Raw genomic sequence first — 25,197 nt, 5'->3', positions numbered from 1 at the left:
GAACACACACTGTTCCCAGAACTGAGAGTGGTCACTTCAGTCGCCATCCCTACCCCGACTCAAGACACCTTTTCCAGTTTCTTCTGTTACGATCCCAATGCTCTGGGAGGCTGACGTAGTTCAGAGCCAAGTTCCCTGACACATGTTACCCCTTAGATCTACATGGCGTTTAAAGGGCTACATGTCAGCATCTAAAGGCCTGCACACTAGGGACTGCGTAATCTGCCTGCAGAGAAACCCAGAGCTCAGGAAAGCTAACTGACCTGAGGTCACACAGCTGCCTGTATCGAGAGCCAGGCTTTCCGACTCGGGGTCAGTCCCACTGCCTTTGCGCGGCTTGCTTTGGCTTGCTTCAGTTTGCGTCATATTTCAGCCTTGAGAAGCAGGACTGATACAAAGAAGAGTCCTATGGGTTGAGCTGCATGGAGCAGTTCATCCATACAGGGCACTGGCAGAGGAAGGTAGGCCTTCTCGGTTCCCAGAAGCTGTGTTTTAGATTAAGCCAACCTGGAAAGGCTGTGATCTAAGTGGCCACAGGATAGTGCAAGAGGGGAAATAATGGCCAGGGAACTGAACAACTGACTCGAGGGAACTTCTTGTTTCTTTCTCTTCTGCTTTAAATCAGTGGGTATGCATAGACGAGGTCATGAGCATGCATTTGTGTGCCCGTGTGTGTGGAGGCCAGAGGTCAGCTCTCCTAGCGTCTTCCTTGATTATTCTCTGACTCATTTCTGACACAGGATCTCTTACTGAACTGGGAGTCCACTGATTTCAGCTGGGCTGGTCGGCCAGCAAATCTTGTCTGTCATCTCAGCTCTGGGATAACTGTTGATATGGATGCCACGGTGCCCAATGTTTTACATGGATGCTGGCGACCAACTCAGACCCTCGTGCTTGCACGGTAATCATTTTACTGACTAAACTGAACGTTACAGCTTTAAAAATTGTTTTGTGTGCATGTGTTTGCCTGCGTGTGTGTGTGTGTGTGTGTGTGTGTGTGTGTGTGTGTGTGCCGCGTGCCTTATGCATGCCTGGAACCCACAGAAGAGGGCATCGGATCTCCTGGAACTGGGGTTATGAATGGTGGTGAGGCACCATGTAGGTGTTGCGAACCAAACCCAGGTCTTCTGGATGAGCAACAAATGTTCTTAACCACTGAGCCATCCCTCTAGCCCTGAGTAAAAATTTTTTGTACTTCAACTCCTTGCCTGAAAAGGTAAAAGAGCTGGGGAGACAGAGGAGAGGGGAGCACACAGAAATGAAGGGAGTGATGACCTCACAACTCAGGGAAGGTCTTTCCTGTCACTGGACTCTGCTCTTCCAACAGAAAGGATTCTGTTCTGTCCGCTGTCAAATGGCAAGAGGGATCCATAAAAGCACAGGCTCCCAAGGTGCTGTTGAAAATGTTACTTCTACCCTGATTAGAAATCTCCTCCCCAGTTAGCCTCCTTTTTTCAAAGGTCTAGCTTCACCATCTTTCAGAGCCCTTCTCCAAGATGCAGTCCTTATTAGCTCCCTAAGCCACAGAGCTGGCAGCCAAAAGAGGCAAAGCCTGCAGGGGCTGGGGAGACTTTCTCACTCTGATGGGTGAGGGCTGCCAAGAGGGTCACGGAGTTTTAGTGAAGAAGTTAAAATGCACGTAGTTAATTAGGTTCGATGTAAGAGCTGGGTTGAGCATTCTGATCCTTGGAGATAAAGACCCAAGTCTGGCAACTGGTTCCCAGTTCTCAACCTCATTGAGTGACTCGGGCAGGTGGAAATGTGGGGTTGAGGAGCTGTGAAAACCCAGGTAGGACTGCCCCAGTTTTTCAGAGATGGTATGGATGTGGGAACCTCTTGGCAGCAGCTGAATCCAAAGGGAAATCTAGCCCAGGCCAGAGAAGATTTCTTAGAGACAGGCCCTGGCTAGAGGCAGATGCTGGACCTGGGTACTCAGGGCCCAGAGTATCACTTGTAGACACAAGGGGTGGGGGGTGGTCATGGGACTGAAGAAGCTGGCAGGCAGCCATGTGGCTCTAAGCCCAGAAGAGCTGTTCCCAAGAGACCCCAGTGTTTCATTTTTATCCTCATTTGGAATTTTTTTTTTGCATGTAAATTTCTTTCACACATAATGTCCCCATTCACCCCTCCCCCCAAGGATGCAAGGAAAAGCTGAACTGCAGGCCTTCACTTTAAAAACAGTTCTCCATGTGGTGTGGTGACAGATGGAGAGATGGCCAGGCGGAGGGGGGACGCAGGGACCTTGTGCCGGTCTTGCTGTTGTGGCTGGTGGTATGGCCTGCAGTGCTGGGAGTGGATGGCCCATGTGAGAGTACCCACAACCATTGGTTGACAGAGGTAGGAAGGGCTGTGCTAACAGCCTCCCTTAATGTAGTGGCTGGTTAACTCTGAGGTTCCAGTGTGCTGTACTCTCCTCTTAAACTGCTTTCAAGGACAGCCTAGGTCTTCTTAGAGTTCTGTGGAGACTCAAATATACACCCAGATAGGATGCTTCTGGTGTAGAGACCCAGCAAACCGCCCTTTGACGGAACGCGGTCCCCAGTTGAGAGAAGGTAGGGATGGCTTGGTGACGTCATTTTCATGGCGGCAGGCAGATGAGTCCATTTACAGTGTACTGTGGATAAACAAGCTGCTATGAGGCCAAGGGTGGTTGGTCAACAGGGCAGACTTTCACATGGAGTCTGGGCATGGAGCATGGGAGCGCAGAGCCAGGTTTTGGGGGTCCCAGGAACGGAGGATAAGTATAGATAGGACTAGAGGGGGCTGCCGCTCAGTTCAGTGAGAGCACAGAATACACTTCCAGAAGATACGGGTGAAGCTGGGCCTTGGGAGCTTTGGGAATAGGTTCCAAACTATCACCTTAGCAGCAAGAGACCTTCCGGAGGAGGCACAGCCATCTGGGTTTCCATTGGCCTTCAGATGCACCACCAGCCATTTCCGTCTACCATGTCTGCTGCAGTAAATTTCCACTTTCATGTTGCCTGTGTTTAACGACTTGATGTCCAGGATGCCATGTGCTTTTTGTCTCTGAGGTCACTAAGCAACATCAGAGATGATGGCTACCATCAGGACAGTGGCAGGTTCAGAGGAGCTCGTGGGCCCTTGGGAGGCTCAGCATGAAATGAACACCAATGGCTGTGAGGCAACTGCACTGGACACTGTGGAGCAATGGGCAGATCCACACATTCCCCCATGAGCGGCTAGGCTAACTGAACTTTCTGCCTACAGGAAGCTATGAGTCTGTTACCACATGGAAAAGCTTTCTGATCTTATAACAACACATATTGGGGCTTTCTTCGGCCATCAAGAACACCCTGATGTCTTTGCTTGGGGAGCGAGTAGCATCTCTCAGGGGCCCGCCTCCCTCAGGTCACAAAGGCTACCCAGCTTTGACTGTTAAGAACCTTAAAAATGGGTTTACTTGAAAGCTTGCCTAAGTATAGAGTGAAACATCTGACTAGATCAGTTAATCTTCTGAGTGGATGAAGCTAGGCACATGCTTCTGTATTTACCACTTCTCTGACTGTGTGGGAATCGTACTCTTCTCTCCCTACCCTGTTAGAGCTAGACAAAGTCCCCAGTTCCAGGTGCCTTAGGACACAGATACCTGGCTCCTACCCGCCTCTATCTGGTTTTCCTCTACTTGTGTCTGACTCCTTCAGTACGTGCCAGTGCACGGAGATAAAGCACCATGGGTGTCTAACGTTGACAGGTGTGGGGCCCACGCATGCCTGTGCCTGTCCTGTGAATTGCAAGTGAAGCAGAGTCAGGACTGCTCCTGCCTTCCCCATCTCTAACGTGCGTTTAGGCTGTGAAGGCCCACACGGCTTCCTTCCTCAGCAGAGTCCTCTGACCCACACCTGCCAGACTCGGCTCTGCGGCAGAACCCACACCCACAGGGGACTGCTTCATTTGGGCAGAGCTCCCGTTTTCAACCACTGGACTCCTGGCTCAGCTCACTCAGGTGGCTTCTTCCACAGCTGACTTCCCTCTTCCTAGGCCGTGGTCTCTCGTGGGTTTTTTTTTTTTTTTCTTTTTTTTGGAGCTGGGGACCGAACCCAGGGCCTTGCGCTTGCTAGGCAAGCTCTACCACTGAGCTAAATCCCCAACCCCCTCTCGTGGGTTTTTAGTTGCTTTCGTAATATGGTGGTGGACTTCTTAGAGATTATGCCAAATAACAATAACAATAACAATAACAATGATGGTGATGATGATGATGATGATGATGATGATGATGATGATGATGATGCTGATGGTGATGATGATGACGACGCTACCTTGCTAGGTGAAAACTTTAGGGCTATACATAAGAAAGGATTTAGGGGAAACCTACTACTGTTAATGCTAAATGGACATGGTGTCAAACTGCCTTCTAAATATTTATGTCTGTAGCCGTAGATCAGATCTTTTTTTCTTTTTTTGAGACAGTCTCTGTCTCTCTCTCTCTCTCTCTCTCTCTCTCTCTCTCTCTCTCTCTCTCTCTCTGTATAGCCCTGGATGTTCTAAAACTTGTTATGTAGACCAGGCTGGCCTTGAACTCAGAGATCCGCCTGCCTGTGCCTCCTGAGTGCTGGGATTAAAGGTGTGTATCACCAGTGCCTGAGAGAGAAGCCTCCTTTCTGTACAGAGCAGTGTTTAGTGTATAGATCCACAAATGATCAAAGTGCTGAGGATGAGTGACTTCTGAGTGCTCAGTCACACATGAGACATGCGCTTTACATGTATTACCCCCACCCCACCCCCCCAAGACACTGGGAACACCCTAGAAGAGGGGACAGAGAGAACGAAAGATCTGGAGGATGCAGAGGACTCAATATGGCTGTTGCGTTCATGAACTGGTAGCTGTGGTTATCTGCACAAGATTGGGCCTGACAGGATTACCTCAGGAAGAGGCCCCATCCCTAGCTGAGGAGTTATTGTCACTGCTGGGGTGGGAGTAGGGGTTGTCCTTGTTTCTTCAGTGGCATAGTCACCGATACGTTACCTGTGCTTGAGTGAGGAACCCTGATTAAATCCAGCGGGTATTTCAGAATAAGACAACGACTATGGAAGAAAGAAGGCGACTTGTTGGGAAGAATGGGGGTTTGGAGGGAGTGGGGAGGTAAGAGCAATAGAAGGGGTATGTGATGAAAAGTATATTCTGCACATGTACGAAGTAGTCAAAAATACATTTAGAAATGGAAAAAATTACTTTGCATTAGAGGAAATCTAGGGGACACAGATTTGGAGAATGATATCTCAGACTACCCCGAAAGTCTGAATAGCAAGGCAAGCTAGGCCGTGCTTGCTCTGATTCTCCAGGGTTTGCAGGTCTCCGTGTTTATAGACTTGGTAATGGATGTTCAAGAAGGCAGGGTGCTACTCCAGCTCCCACGTGCATGCAAACCTGGGGTATGGGAAAGGTCTACGACGTGTTCCTGCCTCCCTGTCTCTAGACCAAGGATCCAGGAGAGAGGCAGTTAGGTGGGCCTTTTCATGTGATTGCCATAGCCACTGGCCCTGCCTGGGCCCTGGGGGTGGGCGAAAGAAGGCCAGAGTTAATCCTTTCTTGCTTGGTTCTTAACCAGCTACAGTTCACACAGTAACTAGAGCCAGGTCACCCAGAAAACCCACAGCGCATGGAAGAATGAGAGCCCAGAAGATCAAGAGGCAGAGAAGGGGGACGGGGGGAGAGGAAAGAGTGGGGACAACTATAAGGAGAAAAAAACAAAACAAAACAAAACCCAACCACTGGGTGGCTCTTAGCCACTGCGAGTCAACCAATTACAGCTGTTTTCTATGGGGGAAAAAAAGTATTCTATGTTTCAATTAATTGAGTTGGGTATTTTCTACATAAAACCAAACTTTCCAAGGAAGAAAACATTAAGAAAGCATTCAAGAGAAAAGCGCAAGGCTTTGTTTTTAAAACGATACCAAAGTAGTTTCCTAGCCAAATAGAGGTGAATTTAGGTTTTGTTTTGTTTTGCTTCAGTCTGGATGGGACACCCTGAGATCGCCTGACATTGCAGAAGCACGGTCCACCCTGGATTCTCGTGAGGTCACTGTTTAGGGAACACGCTGAGAAAGGCAATCAGTGTAGAAAATAGGACAACATAGCTGCTTCTACCTCCATACTAGTATTAGGGTCAAGATCATCACACTCTGACTCCTCGGAACTGTTCGTCTCCTTGGTTGGCAGCATGAAGAAGGGGGGAGAAAAAGAACACAGTTAGAAACGCAGTAGTCTGGCTGGCGGGGCACATCCGAGAAGCATGGGCATGGGAAACCAGGCAGAGAAACAACCAGGTATTTTTCAGGTGGGGTGTGGGACGTCATGGCAGCAGCATGCTCTCTCGGGGGGGGGGGGGGCTGTGGACACCTGTTTATCACACCAGGAAGAGCAATGGAGGTGACCGGATGAAGCAATGAGTGCCGGAATTAAACTGTCCACTCCGGCGAGGCTGGGCTTCCCTATTTCTTTTCCCCAAAGGGATCTTGAATAGGTTTTGGTTGCTCTTTGCTCAGGAAGGCAAAGTGCCCAAGAGATAATCAATGTGTGATTTTCATTGTCCTGAGGCAGAGCATTTCAGAAGAGTCACCTAACGACATTGTTTCTAGATGGGAAAAAAAATGGAGGGTCTGGCAAGCACACGGTTGATAGTTCAAAGGAACAGATCATTTAAAAAACAACCGGGGCTTCACCTAAGGGTCTCCCTGTTTTTCCCATGTGCAGCGGGATGTCTGGGGAAAAGAAATGAAACTTTACTGAGGTCATGATGAACTTTAAGTGCCAAACCTCTGCCTTCATGACACCAGGGGTTCGGAGTGTACCCCTGTAACCTGAATGTGTTTCCAGACCTAGGCTGCTGAGTGGGTGTCTTTGAGAAGTTTAGTATGAACCAAGCGTCTTGCGTTTCTAAGAATGCTGCAGATAATTTTGTTGTAAAACATCTGCTTAGTCAGAAGAGAGAAGGAAAAGAGAGGTACTCACTTGAAATTGAAGGTGCCAGGAGAAATAAAAAAAATAAAAATAAACAGATTGACCTTGCATGCAGAATCCTGCTAAACTACTCCCCCTTCGGTCCCCACACTGGGCAGTGAATAAGTAGCCAATCCCCACCCACCCAACTGCCTGTGAGGATGCTTCAGGGAGGGATGGATGACAGGGACCCAGCTCCGAACACCTTACTCACTTTAACAGAGGCTTTGTTGCCCAGAATATCCTTGGGTTTACGAGGCCCTGTGGCTTCATTTTTACCCGTGTTCTCCACGTCTGCCCGCTTTCTCATGCGTAGAGTGTGCCATGAGCATGACTTCCTGTTGTACCAAAAAACGCACCAATCAAAATGGCAGGATGGAGCAGAGGGAGGTGGTGGGTGGGCTCACCACCGCTGCGCACCAGAGGAGATGCTTCAGTGAAGCCCCTGCCAGCCTCAGGGCCCCAGACCTGTGTTACCAGCTCCTGCAGTGGCTGGGGCTGACCTCACCTCTAATTGGAAGTGAGGATGAACTTTGACCCTTCCTGAAAGTGTGCTAGGTAAAGTATAGCATCTGGAAAAAAAATGGGTACCAGGTCACCAGACCCAGGGAGATTTTCTTTGAGCATCTGATGAAGACCCTTTGGACTGAGGTGGTGTTTGGACAAGGGTGTGGTGGATGGGATGAGTATAGAATAGGAAAGATAGAGGAACTGCATTTTATTAGTGCAAACAAGCCACTGGCACATATATTGTCTGGAGTAAGGCACTCTCAAGCACTGGGGGAGTGCCAGGGTTTCTGAGGAAGTTGCCTTGGTAAGTGGAGGTGTATACCCCACACATACCTGGATTTACATAGGGCAAGGTTCCTGTGTGTGCCCTCCACATTTATTTTTACGCTGTGTTTGTTATAGGGCCCAGTCACAAAAGGGTTCCACTTTCCCTGTTGGAATAAGGCCCAGCGTGTGTTCCCAGGGAGGTGGCAGTAGCAATGTTCTTTCACACAATCTATCCCACTTGGGGGCTGGGCTCCACTTCATGGCTACAGAAGACAGGCTCAGTCATTGAGTCCCGCATCTGTCAGAGTCAACGGCAGCAAAGGCCACGGCCTAAGCAGCATCAGGGACCTGAGCAGTAATGGTGTTTCATGGCCCACAGGATTTGCATGAGTTAGTTCTTGTCTGGAGTGAGGCCTACACTCTCTTCTGTGTTTTCCTGGTTAAATATGGGTCTCTGTAGATAGGGCTCCAGGAAGAGAACCTTTGTGAGGGGAGAGGCGGGGGAGATTTAGAAGGAAATTACTTCAATTGCCTCTTCTCCACAGCGCTCCAGAGTCACCAGGAGTCAAAGGAACCCAAGATAGGTGTTCTAGGAACATTTGTCACCTAACATACAGCCTCGACAATTAACCTGAAGAGGAAAATCCACCTGAGACCGTGCTCTGGCATGTTTTGGGAAGAGGGATCCTTCCAAAGACCAGAGCTTTTCTCAGAGCCCCTGTAGCCCCTCAGGACCTCCCACAGCACCTGGCTCTACCTTCTGTACCCCAGTGAGAATCAGGCATGGAAGACGCCCCTAGATCGTATGACACTGACAACTGCAGACTTCTGTCTCTTGTCTTTTATTCCCAAATCCATGTCCCTGGCTCCCCTGGGAACATCCTGAGTCGGGGGGTCCCTGCAGAAAAGAATACCAAGGCAGAAGATACAGTGTGTTTATCTGTGCACACGTAGGGCATACGCCTGGTAACTGTCACCCTCTGAGCTCCCCAGTGTGCTTGGTGAGAATGTTAAAAATAGCGCAGGAGGAAGATCGGAGATGCTCAAGAGGCAGGAGAGGTTCGATTTCAAATTCTTCTTCCCAGAAGAACACGTCACCACGGTTTGGGGAGCTTCCATCTCTTGGCCACAAGCCCAGCGACTGATGTGGACACAGTTTCAGTGACATTTATACTGTAGGCATCCCTGTGGTCACAGCAGGCCCAGGGAAGGGGGAGTGAGTGGCCCACCTCCAGTGCCACCAACCCTTGTGAAACTGTGGCTTGCAAGGAACCCAAGGAGCTAGTGGGTGCATCTATCTGTTCTCTTTGCCCCTCGCCCCTGAGACCAAGACACCAAAGGTGGCGGAGGTGGGGGTGGGGGAAAGGCGGACTCAGTGTCTGGGTGAGGAGAACACCGCCCATGAAGAACTACCTCTGTGAGGCTTGGTTATGTCAGGCCTTCCCATCCAAGGCTTCTGAAATGAATGTCTCTAGACTAGGACAGGCAGGGCCTATTTCATTGCTGGGCCACTTCTGATTTCTGTGGTCACCTGGAGAGGCCAGGTGACATCAGCACCTTCTACTCCCTGACAGGAAACCAAGGCAGGCATTTCTGCTGGTGTCGCTGCTCCGTCACCTCATGATAGTGCCTTGAACCCCCCCCCCCCGGTGACCATGAAGCATGGGGGGCTGTAGAAGCTGTGAGAAAAGCAGGCTGACACTGCCCTGTGTGGGTCACCCACAGACATCGGGACTTGAAGGAGACCCGGGTGCTGGGAACCCTCTGGATAGCTCTGACTCTCTGTCATTCCCCTTGGGTAAAGTCAGAGAAAATCCAGTCAGGGGTGTTTAGAGGAAAGGGCAGGGTCCAAGATCTAGCAACAAAGGCACTTTTGATACAGGAAACAAAACAAACCCTGTCAATGCGGCTAACCAACCCGTAAACCATAGAGAGTAAAGGGGGAAAAAATCATTTTCACACCCAAAGTCTGAGAATAATGGGATGGAGGGGTGGGGGAGGGTCAACTAACCTCTGACCTCATTAAAACATGCTCATGGTGAAAATTTATTTTACATATTTAAAATATCACATTTAAAATTATTAGTTACATTACAGGTACAATGATAAACATTGTGGCTCCTCCTATTGCACAACCTGACTTCATCCATAGGGGTTTCTTTAAATAGTGCAAAATGCTTTATACAGGAATGTGTTCAGAATGTTTTTTTTTTTTTGCAATCAAAATAAGGAAAAGAAATATCTTACAAGTTACCATGAACATATATATTAAAGTGACAGGGGAGGAGAGAAATAAAAATAAAAAAGTTACAATCTGTACAGAGAGGAATTACCATGGACAACCAAAAAAAAAAAAAAAATCCCCTTTCTTTTGGGAGAAGCAGCAGGCTCTGACCTGTCCAGGCCTGGCGTTTGTGCTAAGGTCATTTCTAGGTGCCAATCAAAAAAAAATATATATATATATCAGTAACTTCATACAGTATAAATAGAAGTCCAGTCCAGTGAGTCCCGTGGTGGGCCATATGTAGCAACGGAGGGCATGCCTTTTGTCCCCTAAGGTTTCAGTAGGGTTCTTTTCTTAACGAGTTGGGGGGGAAAGAGAAGGGGAAAGATGAACAGAAAATTATAAACGAAAGGGAAATAAAATCCACCATCTCCACCATCACCACCATCACCACCACCACCACGACCCCAGAGCAATCTAGCCTGGACACCCCGAGCTGCAGGAGGACAGTTCCACACCCTCATCCCCCTGGCGTCATCGTGAACGAGCAGCAGCCATCCCCTGCAGGGTTTGCACTTTGTGGTTTTTTTTTCCCCGGTTCTGACTTTTTCCCCCTTTAACCCGAATACTCCTCTCCCCGGAAGCCACGGGCATACTTACTTGATGCTCTCATCACTACTCTCGGCTGGCGCTGTGGCTTTGGTGAGGGGTGCCAGGATGCTGCCTGGGACCCAGCCCTCCGCTGCTGGGGAATGGTCGCTGGCAGGCTGGTACACCAGACACATGTTCTGCTGGTTGACGGCGAGGACCTGGACCACCTCACCTTGGCTCACACAGATTTCGTTCTCCTTCAGTGCATAGTAATCTTTAATTACGGCCATGGTTGAGGTCCCATTGCAGCCTCCCAGGTCGTTCTGCTGGGGGGACAGGGGCGGAAGGCGCACAAACACCAGGAAGGTGGTTGGTTCGCACAGGCTTGCTCTGCCTCCTACTGTATGGTCAAAGGCCAGATGCTGGCAGGGTGAAGGGGGAGCGGAGCGGAAAAGCAGAGCACTCCCGAGTGAGGACACTGTTGTAAACATGCTCTGAAAGCACATTTCATAGCCGTACCGTGTTTTAGCCAAAGTATATAACCAAGTATTATAATGGCTTCACGTGGTGCTGGGAGAAAACTACCGACACACCTTCAACTGGAAGCATGCAGCAGCCTTCCCGATGATAGGAAGAACCTGTTTATCAGCACAGGGGCACGAAAGCACTTGGACAGAGTGAAGTCAGGGTGAATGTCAGGTCAGGGGTCACAATCCTCCTCTATGGGAAGAACATAGACCCTTTGATGCAACGTCCCCCTACCCCTTTTTTAGACTTCACTTGACATGTAAGCCAGGACCTTGAACTCGTGATCCTTGAACTGCAGCCTCCCCAAGTGCTGGAATTCACAGGCACGCACCACCACGCCCAGCTCATTTCTTTATCCTTCTAAGAAGCATCACTCGCCCGTGCTCCTCATCCTGACCCTCTCTGACACAGGAGTAAGAATAGTTTCATGTCTGATGCACAGGTAAGGCCCTGGGCTACCCTGCGAAGCAGACATCCTGAGGTCTCCCCACCACTGTACATAATAATACAGGAGGCTGCCCACGTGACCTCTTCAAGCACGTGATACCAGGGCAGCTGCATCTACACAGACCTGTAACTCCCCGGTTGCCAGGCTGCCTTCTAGGGCATGGTGAGAACCAGAAAAATCTTCCATCTGGCTGACAAAATGTCAGAGTGACTTCAACTGATTCACATGGGCAGGGCTTTTCTAGGGTAGAAAATTATTTCAGGCTACAGGCAGGCGGGACAGTTACTGTGGTACAGGACTGAACTTACACTTACGTTAATCATTCAGCTGAGCAAAATCAGCATCAACTGAGGATTGGGGAAAAGAGTTACATCTATAAAACTAGGCCACATGTGTAAGAAATGCAGGTGTCCCAATCCCAGACCTAACGGGTTCTGGAGACTACTGAGGTCTGCTGGGCAAATCCGCTAGGGTTTAAAAGTGAGGCTCACGGCTTAGAGTGGAAAGCAAATCACTAAACCTAGCTAGCACCTTCCCAGTTTTCTTCTGTTCCCACTGTGGTTTAGGATGAAGCCAGCTGTGCAGGCTAGACCTGTGGTACGCTGTGGAGTTTGAAGTGCGGACCGTGGAACCTAGCTTCCACACGCGCTCAACAATCAGCTGCCTCTTGCCTCATCATCCAATGGAGGGTGAGCTTCCTTCTGGCAGTCCTGGTACACGTCATTGTTAGATGGGACTGACTCTTTCTAATATGGCAAACAGGAACTTTGGTTTAAAGTACCCATTTTCCCTATTACCACGAGAATTCCCTCACATTTAGATGCTAACAGCCCTCGGACACTCAGTGCCCCAGCCAGAGGAAACTGGTTTCAGTTAATTACAACGGAAGAAAGAAAAATAAGTAAGACTCGATCATATTTAACGGGTTGTTCCTGCTAACATAATTGTCACGAGAAGAGGCTGTTTCCCAAGGATGACTTCAGGTCTTTGAGGAGGTGAGGGAACGAGCAAGCTGCCACTTACCTTGCTAGCGTCAAACTTGTCCCCAGGCTGGTGGTAGTCGAACCCTGGACTGCCATTCGAGGTAGATATTTTCAGGGGTGGCAGGGGCGGGTTGTAGCTGGAGCCCTTGGGGGGTTTCTCTGAGCCCACTGGGACAGACGAATAGGGCCTGGGGCTGGCTTGAGGAACCCTAGGGGGCTGGGACCGGATCACAGCTGTGCTCCTCTCCTTCCGCTGATACTCGATGGGTGACTGCAGAGCTGCAGGTAAGAAGAGGGAGTTAGTCTACCTTCAGGGACCCCGCAAGGATGCAGAGGTCTGCTAGGTACCCGCGTGCGTGTGTGCGTGTGTGCGTGTGTGCGTGTTTAAAGAGCTTCAGGAGGGGACTGGGTGCCACTCTGACATTTAAAACTGCCAGAAGGAAGTGTGTGTGAATTGGGAATAGGTAGCACTCAAAAGACCTGGGTGTAGGGGACAAAACAGGTAAGGGAGATGATAAGGGGCACGGTACCCAGAAGGCTCAGCACACCCATTTCGCCGATTGCCATGGAAATTCCCTCACATTTAGACGAGAAGCAATTTTATTAAACGACCTTAAGAGTTCTAGATCCAGGTTCTGTCACTGGGCGCATTTAAGGAACACGAACCTTGTAGCAGTTAGCCGGCAGGTTTGAGAGGAGCAGGCAGAAGCCTTCCCCGTGTGATTCCAAAGCCACTTTGAGGCCAACATAAAACAGGAGCTCGGGAGTGGGGGATTGGGGGTGTGGGTGGAGGGGAGCAGGTGATCTCCTGCTTATGTCTGACCACCTGCCTGACTGCTGAAAGCTGGAAAATCCAAGTGAGTATGGGAGAAAGCAGGGGGGAGACGAGGCAAATGGCAGTGTGGGCGACTCAGAGGATGAAGGTGTGATCTGTGCTCTGCTTCCCTGAGCTTAAGATTCAAAGGTGTGAGCGCTAAAGAGGTACAGCCGGGAAAAGCCACCGTGGTAGACTGCCGTATAAAGGGCTCTCCGGGCGAGCGCAACTAGGCTATTTTAATCGGTGTTCGCAAGGATCTAAGCCGATTAATAGCGGCTGCAGCGCAGTGATGCATTTCCACAGACTTGACGGGCGTCACACACTCCTTTCTGATCAGGCCTCAGGAGAAAAGATAGGCGGAGGTGCCTGCCCATGTGTCCGTAAGAAGCCCGGACCTGTTCTATCGCTGCATAGTCTTCTCCCCAGTGTACCAAAATATACAGCCGGCCTGCCTGAGCGCAGCCCCTGAGCCTCCTGCGGAGAATCCTGTGGGCATTAAATCTTTAGGTAATGACCACCCAGTTCAGCGATAGCTCCATCATTCACTATAATTAGGAGAAAGGTCTTTTGGGACCGTGTGAAATCTGATCCATTGACTGTGCTGAATGCAGCAGCCTGGTTCCAAGTTTAAGCACATCCAAGAATGCTTTAGCACTTTCTTGCTCACTAAGCCCTACAAACTGAGTTGCAAACTCTACCGGTGACGTGGAATTGGGGTGCTCCATGGTTATGCGCACAGATTACCCCAAAGCGCTGGAAATACTGTTTTCTTCAATAAGTTATGAAGAAGGCTAGGCCTGTATTCTCTCACTAGCCTTAACTGGAATACCTCAGGCTTGGGATCAGGAAGCCTCTGGTTCTCTCACTCAGTCCTGACTCAACTTCCTGAATGCCACAAACACAGACTTGTACATGCCAAGCTCAAACTCAGGCATTTCTAACAGCGAGGTTTTGCCTTTTGGGTTCATTTCCTTTTATGTCTGATCCCCTGCCTGACTAACCCTCTTCCACACCCCCTTCCTACCTCCTTTAAGCCCTTTCTCTTTGCTTTGTTTGGGAGCACAGGACGAATGTCTGCTCTGCAGCTGACCACTGTATGGAAGAACCAGTGAGCCAGCCCTCAAGTCACAGCTTTGGGTTCAGAGCCTTTCATCTTTTTGGTTTTTCTAGACAGGTTATCTCTGTGCAGTCCTGACTGTCCTGGAACTCACTCTGTAGACCAGGCTGGCCTAGAACCTGGAACTCTGCCTGCCTCTGCCTCCCAGTGCCTCCTAGCTCAGACCCTTTCCTAACACCTACTGCTTTTGCTTTGGACGAGTTTCTTAATGCCTTCAAGTCTGTTTCTCCTCACATGAAAAATAAGCAGAATGCAGCCATGTCTGTGTTATACGGGGTTTAACCTTGAAGAAACAAAATGCTTAGTTTACCTCCAGATGAGAGGAGGGGTGAATACAAGGAGGTCGCCACTATTGCTAATTTGTTTCTTTCTGGTTTCAACTTACTGTTTTCTATTTTATTCTAGTTCCGAAGTGATAAGCTTTTTACAAAGCCCTCATCCCCACCTTAGCTCATCAGAAATCCTTTCTAGAATGTAGCTTAAATCAATCTATTTTATGCATGCCTGTCTTTTTGCATTAAGTCACACCAGCCACAAGTTGTGTTTATTCAAAGCTGCATACTCAGAGACCGTGGCTGTAGAGCTTTCCGTCCTAACCTGTGTTGTTTAACTGTCAATGCTGTAAAATAAAAAGGAACCTTGGGAGCTCTTCGTGTCTCCTGTCTGAGTAACTGTTGTGGAAAGTTGGGTCTAGCAACTGTTTCTCATTTGAAAGGGACGAGATTGGCTAGATGGGTAGCTTAGGCAAGCTCTCACCTGTTGGGAAAAGAGGAAGGATTTGAACTGCTTTACCAAACTCCTATTTATTTCTAGATAATCCTAGAGCATACCAGCATTCAGCTACAAGGTGAGAAAGCAGGACTTATAGAACTTGGGCCCCTATAATACGAGATTTGCCTGTCCTATATTTTCCCCCAAATTATTACCAGTTGGCCATGGGATCCCAAAGATGTGCATACAGAATAGCCTATGAACTGTATGAGGTTAGAGACCAGACAGAATGTGATCGGGCCTCGTAAGTCTCCATGAACTTAGACCCAAGGATGCTCAGGGGAAGGGTTCCCTGAAATGGCCTTACTAGGAGCAGGCCTATCACATACCATTTAAGAAGTCCCTCTGTGTTTCTAGGACTTGGTTGATGTCCTGCACCCAGGCCTGCTGGATGTCTGGGTTGGCGGCCTGCAGAATGACCCTTTCTGAAGTCTCCCTGTTCATAAGTGCAAATTTGCAGGGGTCATCATCCACATCTTCTTCCAGAACCAAGTAATTCATCTGAAATAAAATATGTTCATCCTTTTCATGTCTACGGAGTTAAAATAAATCACAGCCTACTTGTATTTTTATGTATAACTCTGTATAAGTGTTTTATCTGTGCACCACATTCATGCTTGGTGCCCATGGAGGTCAGGAGAGAGCATCAGATCCCCTGGATCTGGAGTTACAGATGGTTCTGAGCCACCATGTGGGTGCTGGGAACCGAACCCACGCCCTCTGGAAGTGCAGCCAGTGCTTTTAAGTACTAAGAAATTTCTCCAGCTTCTATTTCAAAAATTTTAACCTCAGGAGAGGTTTCCATGGGCTCCCAAAGACATGCATACACAATCCATTTACTCTGGATTTAAGAGTACAGTCTCAAGCTTTATCTTTTGGTGAATGACATAGATGGATGGTCATGCTGGAGACTGGCCCTGGGACTGTCACTGCTTATCATGATCACCAGTTAGCTTCACCCCCCCCATGATTTCAGCCCCTGCAATGGCCCTCCTTGCCTCCTTTATACCCTCGCTGCCCCTTGTCACCTTGATGCTCCTCTTGAACATGTAGCCTGGGGTGAGGGATCCCTTTCGGAGCAGTTCACTAAAGATGACAATCTGCTCAAAGAGAAACACACGCCTCTCCTTGGTCCGGGACTGCATGCCAGCATCCAGCTCAATCACATAGAACGTGTCCTGCTGTAGAAGCTTGCCCTGGGCGGTCAGGGTGCCCTGATGGAAACAAGGGTCAAGAGAGGGTCATAAAAAGATAGATTCAGCTCCCTTGGGCTACGTGTTTCCTACTGTGGGGGATGTAGACGATAGATCTGATATTCAAAGCCTCAGAACTCCAGCAAGACACTGAATTGGAACCCAAGTACTCATCCAGGGATGGACTACGGACACTCCCTATTCATATAGGGTTGTTAGAAGGAAAGGGCTTACATCATGGAATCAACAAGAAACCATGTCTGAAAATGCCAGAGGAAATCAGCTAAAACAGAAGGAAGGACACATATATACTTCCACATATAGCTTTGGCTGGCCTGAAACTTGCTACGTAGATCAGGCTGGCCTCGAACTCTCAGAGATCCATCTGCTTCTGTCTCCTGAGTGATAAGATTGAAGGTGTGTGCCACTCTGCCGTGTGCTTTCTCCTCTATGTTTTGCTGTTGTTGTTTTGTTTTTTAAAGAGGACTTGTGATGCTCAGAGCTGGAAGTAGCCAATCGTCCCTTGCAGCTTTGAGAACCTGGTCTGCCTAGCTTCTTTGTGGCATGGGACAACTGCCTGGGGCACTCTCATTGTGGCCAAGGAGAGTGAATAGAGACAGGATCTCCAATAACCTGATGAAGAGGGTCCCTCTCACCCCCTCCTATTATTTAAGACAGGGGGACTCTGAAGTTTTAGTTTCTTGCTAAGACTGGCAGATAAAGTTGGAGTATATAAATCATTACCCCTATTTTATAAGGTCAGATATTTCTCTGGATCCTGTGATCCTTCTCAAAACGATGCCAGCGATCAAGCTGCACACGACCTAACTGGGATAGGAGAGCACATGTGGTTTGCCAGCTTCCCAGAGACATTTTAGGAATGTGCCCATCCAGAACCTATCAGGAAGACTCCTACTTATCATTTATTTATTAATTTATTAATTTATTATTTGCTTTGTAATACAAAGACTGACATGGGATAGAGGTCAGAGGACCCATGAAATATACTCTTTCTTGGGGGCAACTTCTGCCCTTTAGTGTAAACGCCAGTCATGCCCTGCACTCGATGCCGTGTGCCAAGCATTCCCTGGCACAGGGGTCATTTTTCCTTCATGTTGCTGAGAAACACCCGCCCTTTGCTTGGACCAGGGCTCCTGACTGCCAAGGTCAGCAGAACAGGCTTATCTCTACCCTGGTCCAAAGTTAATATTAAGCCAGTGACCAGCTATCCAGAAAAGCTCTACACACTCTGTTGGATTACATAAGAACTCGGGGGTGCGGGCAGCCGGGACTAAAAGGAAAAAAACTACAAGATCTTGGAGGGAGGCGGTGGGAATGAGGGGCCCAAGGAGGAGTGGGCAGGCACTCACTGTCCTTCCCGATCAGCTGAGGGAATGCAGAATGGATTCTCTGTGGCTGAATGATGAAAATAAAGATGATGGTGTATGAGTTACAAGGGAAAACTTCAGAGAGAGAGAGAGAGAGAGAGAGAGAGAGAGAGAGAGAGAGAGGGGGAGAGAGGGAGAGAGGGAGAGAGGGAGAGAGGGAGAGGGAGGGAGTGTGTGTGTATGTTTCAGGTGGGTCAGACAGAATAACGGATGCCCTCTCGGCCTTCAGCAGTCACTACCTGAAAGGACTCAGAGAAAGCTACCTAGACTTCTATTCAGAAAGCACCAGGAGGTCAAGGGTGAAGAGCAAAAGGCAGCAAAGGGTACTTGACTTGCTTACTACCTTAGGCTAGTTATAAAGTCAGGAGAGAAAGCATACAACCTCTCTGGGAAGACTAATAAGAAACCGCTCGAGAATACTAGAGCACAGTGAGTAATTGAACTCATGCTAATATCTGACAGGTCTACCTTGAGAGCTGGGAACCCATGAAAACCTGCCACCTGTTCCTATCATGTCAAAGCATGGGGCCCAGGCAGGAGCAGGCAGGATGGATTAGGAGGGAGAGGAGGACAACCTAAACTGGGCTGTAGTATATCCCGTCCTCCGTGATCCCGCAGCCCGCCTGCCTTCTGCACTTTAACCTGATAGAGCCAGGCTGGGCTAGCCCTGCTTTCCTAAGTATCTCAGCCTCCAGGGATCTCTTTTCTTCAAGGAAAGAATAATGAAATCTTAGACTTCGGGGTTGCTGGGAGGGAGGATTATGAGAGGGGAGATTTGAACACATCGAGAGGGAAGGTGGTGTGATTCAGAAATGCCACGGGGGCATGAAGATGCCACCGACAAACCAAGGAGCAGATCCTCCCTCACAGACGCTCAGGCCTCAGACTGGCGAGCGGGAGTTTCTGTCATTTAAGCCGTCCAATGGTCGTGCTCCACGATGGCGGCTCTTCCGAGCCACAGTGTCCTCTGGATATCTAGCTGTTTCCCTTCAGACTTGGTTTCCTTGTCCCGGGACAGATATGTGTGATGTTTTAGATCTTTACACTTTCACTGACCTGAAATCCGATCACTACACAGACCTCTATAAAAGACCAGTCTGTCCTCTGGAGAAAAGGTCGCTTTCCCTCTCGGGTTCCTGACTCGTCGCATACCCTGCAGTGCTTGGGATATCTCAGTCAGGAGGAAGGAAAGACGGTGGCTCAAGTCATAAGGGACCTCGTCTGTTCCCAATCCCCTTGGAATTCTAATCCCAGTTTGGCCTGAACCTCTATTTCTCCATTATCACTGAGCTTCTGTAATAGCTCCATCTTCCGGATCTGTGAACTAGAGGGGGACTCCTAAGGCCTCACCTCAAAGCCCTGCAGGCGTCCCAGATTCATCATGTCATTACAGCGCTTGGGGACAAGGCACATTAACTCCACTGCTTTCTGTGGGAAAGAACACGTTATTCAGGATGCGGGAACCAACATTTAGTAGGAAGCTCGCAAAACTCAGGGCTGGAAAGAGGGACTTATCTCCCACAGTCCCTTTGTTCTCGGAAAGGGTGCGGTCCCTGTGGCCACTCTCAGAGGACTGTGTGGGGTTTTTAGATAAGAGAGGTTGGCGTTAGCACAGGGGCTCCATGTCAACGGTGACACACATGGGGGAAGGTTACCCAACCCAACCTTTCTCTACCTCCCATTTCTATCATCCCCTCCCCTCTCCTAGTTTCTTTCCCTTCTGTGTTTCTTTTAGCATAGCTTGGGTGTTGAAACACGGGAGGGTTTGACCTAAAATAACCTGCCAGAAATGGCTGCAACCCTCTTTGGCTTAAAATAATCCCTACTGTGGCACAAAGGACTCACTTAGGGGTAATCCTCAAGGTGAGTGTGTGTGTATGGGGGGGGGATGGAAATGGAATAATTTACGTGTTAGGGTCAAATGGCACCTGGAGCCCGGGACAAAGTTGCATATTGAATCTCAGCAAGTGTCAAATATCACTCTTGCCCAGTAAGAGCCCCAGACACCAGTGGACTAGGCTCTGGGCTGACCCAGGGCAGATGGGAATTCTCGAGATCTAGAAACACTCCGAGCTCAGCAGCACTTGTCATTCCTCATGCCGCTGACTAAGAGGGGAGTGGCTTGGACCCTGGACCTCCTTTGGGGACAAGTCACTCGATATGGTCCCTAAGAAGAGCAAGCATTATAAGCAGGAGCCTACCTCAATATCAGAACACTCCAAACCAGCCTTCTCGCTGTACCGCAGGAAGTCCTATCGAGGAAGGGCGTGGGAGGGGTGAATCAGATAGTAAAATAGCCAGAGAGCCATTAAAAAAAAAAAAAAAAAGGAAAAAAAAAACTTATCATAAAAACCCAACAACACCCCAAAGACTTCCCTTCCCAGAGGAGGTGGTAATGGTTTGTCATAGCCGAAAAGTGAGTAATGAGAAATGTTAGATACAAAGATGGACTGTAACAAATAAACCGCGGTGGAGGGAAGGAAGGGGAGGACAGTGGGACCGTCAAGGTGGACAGGAGAAAGAAAGTCAAGTCTTTCTCTTCCATTTGACCTCTTGTTTCCAGAAAAGGGGGGGTGGGGGGAGGGACGGACCAGGTTAAGTCGTTTAGAACACGATTAGACCTTAGGGACTATGTAAGGTCTCCAGGCTCCGCCCATCCCTTATATGCCATTCTGGTCTTACATTCTTGCTATTTTCTAGGGCTTTGTTTGTTTGTTTGTTTGACATAGGGTCTCACTTCATACATAGCCCAGGCTGGCTACATACACCGTGCCTGACTTATGCTTTAGTTTTCAAGGGCATTGCGTCAGTGGCTCTAACAAAAAACAGAACCAAACCAAACCAAACAAAACAAAAAAACAAGAGAAGGAGCTCAGGGTGGAGTATAGCATAGAGTCGAGGTTTTCGGCTCAGGGTGGAGTGCAGCAGAGAGCCACAGTTCTCAACCTGGGGGTCGCATATCAGACAGCCCACATATCAGATATTTATACTGAGACTCATAACAATGGCAAAATTACACTTATGGACTAGCAATGAAATTGTTCTATGGTTGGGGTTGTGCACCGCGGCCCAAGGAACTGCGTTAAAGGGCTGTGGCGTTAGGAAGGTTGAGACCCACAGGTACAGAGGTAGGGCCCTTGGCTCAGTTCCCCAAATGAAGAGTGAAAGGGGGAGTGAGGCGTGGCCATAAGATAAATCAAAGGAAAACAAAACAAAGCAAAGCAAAGAAAAAAAAAACAACAAAAAAAGGAGCAAAACAAAACCCTGAAAACAAGCAACTCGGGACAGAAACAAGAGCTGTGCAAACTATTCAGGCACAAAACTGAGGGCCAGCCCCTTTCCAGCCCTGAAGGACAGGTCACGGAGATGATCCCAAGCCCTACACCCTCGGCTCCTGCCTGAGGAGACCCTTCTCCAGCCCGGACCCTGTCTCCCAAGCTTCTCACCTTGAGTAGCAGCTGGTACTTTGTTATTCTCTGAATGGGCTTGATGAGGAAGTCACTAAGGGTCAGCCTTTGATTGATCTCTTGTTTAACCTCCTGAAACACAAGGGTGAAAGGGGCGAGTGGCTAGTCTTCAAGATTTCCATAAAAAATTCTGAATTTTCACACTATAACCGCCTACCTCACTGTTCTGAGCAATGAGTCGCACGACCCTGAAGGCCTTGCTTGGTTCCTGGGTATTCACAGTGGGCACTGTCAAACCAATGTCCCCCACCTTAGACCTGGGAGAAAAGCTGGACCGGGTACTCTGCTCTCGCTACCTCTCCAGGAAAGAATCAGAAGGCTCCCCTCAGACACAACAGGCCTACAAGGCTGGATCCTGAACTCTGTTCTCTGAACACACAGGGTTCTTTCTAAGGGGGCCTGGGGAGGGGTAGTGTTGCCTCTTTACCCTCAGAAGTGTTCCTGCTGGGCTGGGCATGTACACATATGGAGGTGCTAGACATAGGAACGATATTCGAAAGAATGGGTCCCAAGGCTGAGGTGCTGTGGATGGATCAGTTCAAAGGTCTGAGAGACCAGTTAGAGGTCTAGAACAAGGTCAACTGTGAAGTGACTGTTAAGTTCCTTCACCAGGGGCAAGCACTTAACAACATTCCCAGGGACAGGTGGACATTCAGTGCTCAGTGATCACATAGGGACGAGAGCTTCCACAGTCAGGGACCGGGTTCTTCCCTATACAGGGGCTTCTCAACAGTGTATAGACAGAGTCACCTCGGCTCCCCCTCAAGCAAAGGTGCATATGGGGACGGAGGTCAGAAGCTACCAGGTCTGTGGAGACTGGTTTCTTGCAGACCACTGGCAGGGGGCACCTGTGGATGAAGATCCTGGGGTATGTCTAATTGCAACCGTCTTGGCCTGGGGGCGAAGAGAGCCCAGAGGGAGCGGCTCACCTCAAAGTAGGCATCATATTCAGCCACGATGTATTCGGAACGTGGTTTGTTCTGGCAGTACCACACATAGATGTGCAGCTTCCGCTCCTGGTTACAGAAGAAAATGTGATGATCGTGAACCTTGGCTTCCTGCTGACCACCCCCCACCCCCAGTCAAGGGCAGTTAATGACAGGGTGGAGAAATAGCCAAATGTGTTAAAAAGACAAAACCAGAATGTTGAGAGAGAACAGACCCAAGGAGAGCCGAAGACAGGAGCACTTTTAAAACGAGTGTGTTGGCACCCGGGGAGATGGGGACAGCTGGGGTGACACTCACATGTTTAATGAAGAGCTGGGCCAATCTGTCTTGCTCTTGGATGCATTTTTCCAGTTCAGCCAGGAAAAAACTAAAAGGGGAGAGGAGAAGGAAGTCACGCTACTTGGAGTCACATCTTCTCTCAGTGACAAGATAAATGACAGCGACCTCCCCTCAAAGGCCCACTCAGGTCAGATGCAAGGGGCAGATGCCCCACTCTCAGGGCAGCTTGGGACTCACTCTTTATGCCAGTCGTAAATCTGGTGGATGTTTCCAAACACGATCTTTTCCTTCCCTCGCATGTCCTCGGGGACCCCCTTCTCTTCTATTCTTTTCATGAAGCCCTGATCGACAGAGGTGACTATTAGCAGTAGACCTCGCAGACCAAGTCCTGGGCCAAGCCCCATCCTTTAGCACCCATGCCAGCCCACACACTCTGTACATCTGCAGACAGCACTGTGGTAGCTTCTCCCACTCAACCGGGCCCCACCCCCCTCTAAATGCATTAAAATATTTCAAGAGGAAAACAAAAACTGTTTCCACATTCTGCCCAGATTGTACCTTTTTTTTAGTTTCATTTCTGCAAATTAACGGAGAGTCGAATATGCATGGTCACCAGGTTAAAGTGCTTGGGCCCAGGTAGGGTCCAGTTTGCTCCTGATCAAGTGAGTACAGATACGCCCACCCTGCCATCCTCTCACCTCCACCACAATCCCCAGGTCCTTGACGTAGTCCTTCTCTGTCTGCACCAACTCATTCAGGACAAACCTGAGCAAGAGACAAGGACAGTGAGGCTCCAACACGTTATTAAACAAGAGATCTCTTCCGTCCTCTGCAAGACAAGTCTCCCAATTCCCAGGCTGGCCTCAAATTCCCTAGATAGCCCAGGATGGTCCTGAAGCTCTGTTCATCCTGCCTTCATCTTCTGAGTGAATCTGTCTTAATCTCCAGGATTAGAGTTGAATGCCACCACAGCCAGTTCTATGCAGTGCTGGGGATTGAACCTGGGTCTTCGTATATTCAAGGCAAGCCCTCTATGAACCAAGCCATATCCCATCCCCTGTTGCAGAAATACAGGGTAGAAGTATCTATAAGCACTTTTTTTTCCCCCAAAACTGAGTTATGAAAGCTTTGAGACCAAGGGATTAACGTGAGATTTTATTCCTTTATTAAGGCTCCATCCTTATCCTAGCAGAAGAGGAAAGGCATTTGTGTGGTACTGAACCTTGAAAGGCTACAGAGGTACAGATACAGAGTAAAGCTTCTATAATGCACAATCTGAGGTTAGTCAGGAATGTATCCATGGTAACTGGCCTGGGAAATCCTCAGCCAAGGCCAAAGAACCTAGGTTGACTGCAGATAGTCCAAGTTCACGCCTCTGAATATAGCATTTCCTACCCTCATAACAAGGGCATTTGTTCTCATGGGGTCTTTGTGAATTATTTCCATCTCTTAGGTTTATATCCCTTAGAGCATTTATTATATACCAGCCACCCCTTCTGGGTTTTCTCTTGCTTTTAGCAAGCACGGATTGTAAAATCCTATCATTTACATACTAAGATAGATGGGAAGGTTAGGTGACTCACCCAAGCCTATAAAGTGAAGAGGAGAGGTGGGATTTGAACCTAAGTGTTAAGGGTCTAAAGATCATTCTTCCACAGTAGCCTACTGCTTAGGGAACAGCCCAGCCAGGCCCCTGGCATCCCTGAAGTCTCCACCCGACTCCTTCCTTCAGTCCTGAGAGTCAAACACTGTACACAAGACACCATGGTCATGCACATGGCACAGAGGTCCTGTGTTTACAGGAGTCAGAAAGAGTTTTGCCTGGAGGCACACCAGCACATTATTTTTGGCCCGAGTGACAGAAGGGGTAACATTCCGAGATGTCGAAGAAGAGTCCTAAGCAACTGTTACAACCCAGCAACTGTTCTGAGCTCAGGAAGCAATTCATCTGCGGTGCTTGTCCCACACAGTACAGAGAAGCCACTGAATCGGACTGGGAGGGGTCGGGGGTGGGGTGGGGGCGTCTAGGGACCTCAGAGCACACGAAGGAGCAGAGAACACAGGCTTTGTCACTGTGCTCAGCCCTTCCAGCTAGCTGTCTTCCTCCAGCACGCGATCATGTGTTTCAGGCCACAGGAAGGAACTGGTGAGGACAAACAGAAGCCTTTAGATATATCTTTAGCAAGGTCCGAGTTACTTCCTGGAAGAGAGTGGTTAGTGAAAGCCCACAGGAGAGTGAGAATGGGAATTCAGGGCTGGGCTAGCCCTTCAGAGAGGAGAGCTGGGGCTCTGCGGCCAGGTAGAGCTATTTTTATCTTCAGTTGTTTGCTGACTAATGGGGGTTGCCTTGGTTTTTGATTCTCTAGGAACTGAACTGGATTCCTAGGAGGGGCCAAGGAAGTAAGTACCTGGGACGATGAGACACGACCAAAGAAGTCTAGCTGGTGTGGTAGGGAGCATAACCGTCATCCCAGTACTTGAAAGGCAGGAGAACCAAGAGTTTGAGGCCAACCTGGGCTACTTAACAAGACTCCTTTAGAAATAAAACAAAACATGCATTTCAAGGCACCGCATGATCAACAACCAAAGGAACTGAAAGTAACAGAAAGCTTTTTCATGGTCAAACCCTATGTTAAAAGTTATGCACAAATGAATGTTACTCTTGGGTCTACCTGAAATTCTCTGGCTACAGAGGGACTTTATTTAGT

General features: G+C 48.9%; 1 protein-coding gene and 1 long non-coding RNA gene across 51 annotated transcripts in view; one reads left to right on the top strand and one right to left on the bottom strand.

Moving 5' to 3' along the window:
* Positions 1 to 25,197, bottom strand: part of Kalrn (kalirin, RhoGEF kinase) — a 606,323-nt gene that overhangs the window by 32,789 nt on the left and 548,337 nt on the right. For 12 of the 50 annotated variants that reach the window (XM_087576981.1, XM_087576993.1, XM_087576987.1 and 9 more), the window contains 13 exon segments: positions 23,188 to 23,254; positions 22,727 to 22,830; positions 22,508 to 22,577; positions 22,192 to 22,278; positions 21,242 to 21,334; positions 19,997 to 20,047; positions 19,146 to 19,223; positions 16,243 to 16,428; positions 15,544 to 15,715; positions 12,550 to 12,788; positions 10,620 to 10,876; positions 7,173 to 7,296; positions 6,107 to 6,166 (listed from right to left, as the gene is read on the bottom strand). In XM_087576981.1, coding sequence (XP_087433107.1) covers positions 6,107 to 6,166; positions 7,173 to 7,296; positions 10,620 to 10,876; positions 12,550 to 12,788; positions 15,544 to 15,715; positions 16,243 to 16,428; positions 19,146 to 19,223; positions 19,997 to 20,047; positions 21,242 to 21,334; positions 22,192 to 22,278; positions 22,508 to 22,577; positions 22,727 to 22,830; positions 23,188 to 23,254 — 1,588 coding nt within the window. 50 annotated transcript variants of the gene reach the window in all.
* On the top strand, positions 355 to 10,115 carry LOC148002627 (uncharacterized). Its single transcript, XR_015633494.1, has 3 exons — positions 355 to 461; positions 741 to 901; positions 8,281 to 10,115. It is a non-coding gene; the product is annotated as an uncharacterized LOC148002627 (long non-coding RNA).

This window comes from Rattus norvegicus, chromosome 11 (genome assembly GCF_021556685.1).
Source record: "Rattus norvegicus strain SHRSP/BbbUtx chromosome 11, alternate assembly SHRSP_T2T, whole genome shotgun sequence".
Taxonomy (NCBI): Eukaryota; Metazoa; Chordata; class Mammalia; order Rodentia; family Muridae; genus Rattus; species Rattus norvegicus.
The sequence above is the reverse complement of the archived record's forward strand: the minus strand, read 5'-3'. Positions and strand labels throughout refer to the sequence as shown.